We start from the raw sequence: 7,288 nt of genomic DNA on the forward strand, positions 1-7,288 counted from the left end.
TAGAAAAACAAATTAAATCCTAAACAAATTCTTACTATCACTGGAAGTGTGCAGAGAAACAGGGGTTCTGATTTCTTTTTCTTGCACCTCTAAACTCCTGATTGCCAATCCCCAGCATTGCTGAATTTTTCTGTAGCAGTGGGAAATACATTACATCATGTTTAGAGGCATTCCTCTAATTCTTTCTAATTGACCTTGAAGAACACCCCCACCTATTGGGTTAGGTGAACAATGAGAAGATATAGTAACTTGCCATTAAAACAACTGATATACTATAAAAATAAATTTTACATAATATTTTGTTCACTTTTAGGTAATTTCTTTTTTATTACATCCTAAGTCCATGAATCATGACAGTAGTACATACACGCCAGTTGGGACAGAACAAGGCACTGTAATGGTATTTGGATAATCTACTCTGCAGGAATGTTCATTATTCTTCCTGAGCTTTCACAAGAGTTCCCTGGCATTAAGCTGCTACAGCTGCTTTACAGTCTAATGTTATTACAAGGTCTGATTCAAAGATAATGTCTGCTAGAGGAATCTGGCAGGGTGCAAGAGTCCTATGAAAATCCTATGACACTGAGGTGTAACTAATGGAGACTGAACTGCTGAAAAAAAATGTGAGGAGTAACAGTTATTTGTTTTGAGTGTTGCAAGAATCCTGAGTGATCTTTGTTATTTGTCAGTACAAAAATCACACAAATCCAAAGTTATTTTTTCTGGAAATCTTATAATTTTTCTAATAAAAATAAATCATTAAAAAGTCTAATCTCAACCTTACCCACAGCACAGAAGTGGTGCAAAATACCATTTTCTTCAGAACCTCTCTTATCTACATGTTTTGGATTGAAGAAAACGTGAAAACTGCAGAAAAACAGAAACTAGGAATTGGCTATCAACTACAGTAGCTGGTAAAAGGGAATAAATATCATGCAGTCATCAGCAAGAGCCAGCTCATAAAATAGCTTTATTGGCAAACACAAGGAATTCCCTTTCCTATTTCAAACCATGGATGGAATCAATATAAAGTTTAACAAACATAACATTTTGGTCTGTATTTTACATCTGCAAGCAAGATTTGTTCTGCATGATTGCTAGTGTGGCCTGAGTTGCTAGTGTGTGACATATGAGCTCACATATTCTAGATAGAACTCTTGGTTAGGACAAAAATATCCAGTAATTAAGGAACTATTATCTATGAAAAAAAAGTTGGTACAGAAAAGGAGATCTTTAGGTATGCTTGCTGGTTCACATTTGCATGTATTTGTGTCCACAAGGCATCACCACTACTCCTGACCTGGACTTTGGGGGTGGGGGACAGAAGAAAATCAAAACAAAAAGAAAAGAAAAGAAAAATCCTCCCTGAACCAGGAATTCATGCTGCCTCTTATTCCAAAGTACTATAATCTCAAAAAACTGTCAGTCCAAGTAGCTGGATAAGAAATTAGAACATGTGTGGGTGGATTCCTTCCTCCAGCCTGAATTAATTAAAAATGATTGTTTGCTGTATTATTTTAAAGCAGATTTTTGGAACAGGTTAAAGAACCACTGTTCTGACTTTAGCATTTCAAGCCTAATAAGAATGACTCATGTAAAAAATCTGGAGGAAAAATTAATAATAAGGAGGTTAAATATAAAGTGCTTCTTACCGTCTTATGTTCTTATTTGTTGCTTGGAGAAATTCACACATTCTTGTACAAAACCTACCTCATTCGCTTTGGCTGTGGCTATTTCTAGTTAAAGCATGTACACAAAAAACTCATGTCTCCAGTCAATCTGGGCAATTCCACCTATTTCTAAAATCTTAGGCTGGCCCTTTACTACTTCTCACATTCTAAACCTTAAACACATATTAATTCTCTCTGCTTTCACCTTCTCAGCCAGTTATTAAACTATAAGAAAGTGATATGGACAACAGCTTTGAAGTAAAAAGGTAAAAGCAATTACAACATATATTTGAGAGCAGCATTTTGGGGCTGGTTAATCTCTGAATAACTGATCAGACAGCAGTACATACTGCTAAAAGAGTTGCTAGAACTGATTATGATCTTGTACACATGCATTTAAATAAATAAATAATAAAAAAGGAAAATATATCATAATTTCCAGATCACCAAAAAATTTATCTGCCAAAACATTAAACAGCATACAGACTGCAAAAAGTGAACATACCGAATGTACTACACTGCAGTACACCTTCAGTGAACAAGGCTTGTTACCCGTTATAAAATCCTGAAGCTTGATTAAGTAAGTCCTTAAAAAAAAAAAATTACACAGAATTTTATGCATTCTATGCCAATCCTCCACAAGGAGGGCTGAAGGAGACACATTCTCCTTCATATTTTTGTAGCCAGAGTTCTGTATGTTGACTTTCAAGCGCTGCATGGATTAGATAATGGCTAAATTCTAGCTTTCTTCTTGCAGAAGATAAAGTACTTTGTGACTCTTTCTCTTAAATAGCCATTGATTTTCAGTGATCATATCTTAAAGACTTTTGCATTGTTTTTATATTTGCTGATATTGGGTAACATTCTCAAAATTTATTTAGGTGACAACAAGCTGATAAACAATCATCTAAGCCTTCTTTTCTCAGGAAAGTAGAATGCAAATTAACCTAAATCTCTTACAAGCTCTGTTCTCCAAATACAGCCAGCACAATGCTTTGAAGGTTTAAATGCCATCAGCCATGATGGAAATGCTCTTCATTACATGATTAGAGCTGGGTGGTCTTGGTGAGTTTTGAAATTGACCTTACTGCAAAGAAATCCCTATGAAGAAAGAGGAAACTTGACTTCTGCTTTTACAGATTGTCACAGACACATTTTATGAAAAATCCTTTTGCCAGGATTTTTCTCCTGAGAAGCTGAGAGGCCTCAGGAACAAAATGTAAACAATAATTATCTGCTGCTGTGGAATGCAACAGGTGGATCTGTGATTGGTCTCATGTGGTTGTTTCTAATTAATGGCCAATCGCAGTCCAGCTGTCCAGACTGTCTGAGAGTCAGGAGCTTTTGTTATCATTCCATTCCTCTTCCTTTCCTTTCAAGCCTTCAGATGAAATCCTTTCTTCTATTCTTTTAGTATAGTTTTAATATAATATAAATCATAAAATAATAAGTCAAGCCTTCTGAAACATGGAGTCAGATCCTCGTCTCTTCCCTCTTCCTGGAACCCCTGTGAACACCACCACAACAGAAGACATAAGCAAAGCATATGGGGTGCCTTTTGTCTCAGGAAGGAGAGAACCTAAGTCTACACACATTCTTCATTCTTAGGATCTGAAATACTAAACTTATGTCCTACTAGCTTTGTCTCTTGACTTTTCAGAGCATAGGGTACAATACACACAGGTTTCTATGTGGGAAGGAATCTTATAAGTCCTAGTTGCAAATACATAACACAGAGAACACAGTTTTGAACAAAACTCTCCAGAAACTTGTTTAAAAAATGTACATCTACAGAGAGACTTAAAAATATTGACCTGCCTGATACCATCCATTGCCTAACAGATGGGCACTAGTCATACCCTGCTGATGTTCACCCCTCATTTCTGCTTCGAGTGAGAAATCTCACTTTGACTTTATAAGCATCCTATATACATCACCACTTGGAGTCAACTTACACTTCCTTCCACACATGCTAAAAGCACCTGTACTCCATGAATTATCTCCACTGATGTCAGCAGCTGACATTACAGATCAAGTTACTGCGCAGTGTATGTTCCTTAGCTCGGTCCCTTCTAAATTCACACCTTTGACAGACACATAGCTTCCACTCTCTCTCATAACAGATATTGAGATTCTTTTAAAAACTGAATTCAAGATCAAAACAAATTTTATATTACCTTCTAAATTACTACTATTTTGGGTCTCTCCCATTCCACACTGAAAAGGATGAACCAAGGTTCAAGAGTCAAAGGAACATTACATAGCACTTCAGTCAGTTTACCTTAACTGCAAGTTATGCACACCTTTAAAAACACTGTTGAAGAATGCACATGCCTTTCTGGTTCTGATTCTTCCATTTTCTGAGAAATTGCACTGGTTTCAGCTTGGATAGAGTTAATTTTCTTCACAGTGGCTCACATGGGGCTGTGTTTTAGATCTGTGTGGAACACAGTGATGATAGAGAGATGGTTTTGCTAATGCTTAGCAGGCCTTGCACAGAGCCAAGGCTTTTTCTGCTTTTTGTACTGCCATGCTCATGAGGAGGCCAGAGGTGTAGAGGAAACTGGGAGGAGACACAGCTGGGACAGATGACCCCAAATAACCAGAAGGATATTCCATACCATATGACATCATGCTCAGTATATAAAGTGGGAGGAAGAAGCATGAGATGTTTGGAAGGATGGTGTTTGTCTTCCCAAGTAACTGTTATGTGTGATGAGAACCTGCTCTCCCGGGGATGGCTGAACACCTGCCTGCCCATGGGAAGCAGGGAATTAATTCCTTGTTTTCCTTTGTTTGCCTGCAGAGCTTTTACTTTACCTACTAAACTGCCTTAATATAAATTCATGAGTTTTCCAGCTTTTACTGATCTGATTTTCTCCCCAGTCCTGCTGGGACTTGAAGGAGTTGAAGGAGTGAGTAAGGGGCTGTGTGGCACTTGGTCATTGGCTGGGGTTAAACCATGACAGAAATTCTGCATAACTACTTAGTGTCCAAAAAACAAAAGAACAGATAATATGTGTAGCTAAAAAAAAAAACCCCAAAAAAATCCCATCAACAGCAACAAAAAAACTCAGCCTGAAATTAACTCCAGGTTTCTGACCACAGTAAGTCTTCTAACAATTTTAAAAGAAAAAAAAAAATTAACCACAAGAACAGAAACAAAAAAAGAAATACAGACTGTTCCCATCTTTGAGGTGCAAAATGTTCTTGAACTGTTCTGTTCTATAAAACAACATGGGAATTCATTGTGATGTCTCAAGTACTGTTTTTCAAAGCATTGCAGCTCTGTTACATAATTTTGTCCACAGACATCCAACTGGTGCTAACAATTAGTAAGCATCCAATGTTACGGTTATTACCAAATAACATTTAAGTCAAAAAACAAAAGCTGTAAATCTAAAGATACAAACCACGGGTGCAGTAACATTCTTGTACATGTTAAAAATCCCCAGGGCTTCAGTGAAGTCAGACTTTCCTAACTTTTTGCATTACAGAGGAGTTCATTACCTCTTTGTCTGTAGTGGACAACACAGTGACATCTACATAGTGCTAGCACCTCCTAGCAGCTGCAACAGATCTTAAATAGAAATTTAGAAGACAGTAAATGGCACAAAAATTTGGCAAGCCAGGACTTGAATTCAACTGTTAAGTTTAGAAGGTCCCATCACCACATTAACATTTAATTAAAAGTCCTAGGATTCTTCACGGAATTACCAGAACTCACTTTTAATATAAGTGATGCAGCAGATGAGCACCAAACACACCCTCTTCTAATTTAAAAGAGAAATAATTAACATATCCCTTCACTGCTGAGGTTAAAGGAAACCATGATAGTGCATAATCCAAAGGACATTCTCTAAAAGTGTCTCTGTATGTATGTGTGTGTGTGTGAGAGAGAGAGAATACTAAAAGAAATGCTACATCAATATTAACAAAAAAAAAAAAAAAAAAAATTAGGGGGAAAAAAACGAGAAGAAAAAATCAGCAAGAATAAAATGCATTATGTACTGTATTTTAAATGCTCTACTTTTAAAATCCCAGTCTTCAATGTTTACCAATAAGTCATCATCTAAACACAGTCTAATTCTGGATGAGTTTTTATCCACACAAACATTTGATCAACTGCCACTTATTCTCACACAGTAAAATTCATATTAAGGAGTCAGCGGCTTGAGACTTCTTCTCTTGAAATGTCAGTGAATCAAGTTTTCCAAAGTAAACCCTAAATTTTAAAAATTCCTAATTCACAATGTTCACCCTATTATGTGGCATCAGGGTCAAAGGAAAGACAGCTGTTAATCCAGAGGCTTGAATTAATTTTAATTTGACACTCCTGCAGTATCTTCTAACTGAATTCATTTCAGCAAGGCTAAAAATGTTAAGAGCACAAATGTAAGCACCAGAAGGAATACTGTGGGCTGAAGAATGGTTTTAAGGATTTCCTATGAGAGCTGAGAAACTGACTAAAGTTTATTTCTCCCACACCTGTACAACACCCTTTTTGATCTTTCCACAGAATACTAACTGAAAAAGCAAACAAAAAAAACCGCCCTTGTAGTGTCAACACACCTAAACACTGTATAATGCATGATAATGGTATATCTAAGACATTTACTACCCATGCAGGATAAAATTGATTCCGTTCCCATTCCCGTCATGGTTAGTTTTTAACTTTGAAAAGCTTTGTGACGGGCTAAGTGCATCAAATTGCCAGCTGAACTGAAAGCAGTACAGGCAGCCCACACGTGTTTCAACAGAGCCTATCAAGCTTCCCCAGTCACAGAGATGCCAGCAGACGGGCACATCCCGGCTGGAGGAGGGATGCCAGCAGCTCAGCCCGTAACGCTTGCGTGACCCTTCTGGGACGAGGTCACGTCCTCCAGCTGTCCCTCACCTGGGTGATTTCCCCCTGCGCGTCCAGCCACAGCGCTGCCCACCTGCGCTGCTCCGAACCGAGTGTGTGAGGGAGCGGGGATTGCGGCGGGAGGCGGGATGTGCCGGCCCGCAGCGCAGCCCCCGCAGCAGCCCCTCCTCGGCCCGGCCACCGAGGGACCAGCGGCGGTGCCGCCCGCCGAGTCCCCTCTCTGCAGCCTGGGTCACTTGTCACGCTCGGTCCCTGTCCCCTCGTCCCTCCCGTGCCCACAAGGACTCCCGGGCTGGCGGCGAGGTCGCCTCCCCCTCCGCGTACTCCGCGGTCCCGGCCGGCCGGGCGAGGCGCGGGCTCCCCGCTCCCCTGTACCTCTTTGCGGCGGCGGCGGCGGCGACGGCGACTGGCCTCGGCTGCCGAGCGCCGCCAGCAGCAGGAGCAGCGGCAAACTTTCCCGAGCCATGGCTGCCGGGCAGCCCACACGTCCCGCCGCGGGACGGCCAGCCGAGTGAGCCGCAGCCGCCGGGAGAGAAGAGGAGACCCCGGTGCCCCGGGCAGGGAGCGGGAGAGCAGGACACACCCCTGCCCCCCCGCACACACTCCCCTCCCCGCCCCGCCGCCGGCCCGCGGAGCAGCGAGCGGGGCCGGTGGGCAGCGAGGGCTCGGAGCGTGGCCCGGGAGCAGCCCCCGAGCCCCGAGCGTCGGTAGCGGCCCGGGGGCGCCGGGCCGGGGAAGCAGCGCGGCTCCA

At 41.3% G+C, this 7,288-nt stretch overlaps 1 protein-coding gene across 1 annotated transcript in view; it reads right to left on the minus strand.

The window, feature by feature from the left end:
- The window catches only part of LAMA2 (laminin subunit alpha 2), a 332,662-nt gene extending 325,618 nt beyond the window's left edge, over positions 1-7,044 (minus strand). Inside the window, exon 1 of the mRNA XM_018916714.3 lies at positions 6,913-7,044. Within this exon, the coding sequence (XP_018772259.3) occupies positions 6,913-7,003 (91 nt within the window). The 5' untranslated portion in view covers positions 7,004-7,044. The remainder of the gene's footprint in view (positions 1-6,912) is intronic.
- Between the last annotated feature and the right edge of the window lie 244 nt (positions 7,045-7,288).

Source organism: Serinus canaria, chromosome 3 (assembly GCF_022539315.1).
Source record: "Serinus canaria isolate serCan28SL12 chromosome 3, serCan2020, whole genome shotgun sequence".
Taxonomy (NCBI): Eukaryota; Metazoa; Chordata; class Aves; order Passeriformes; family Fringillidae; genus Serinus; species Serinus canaria.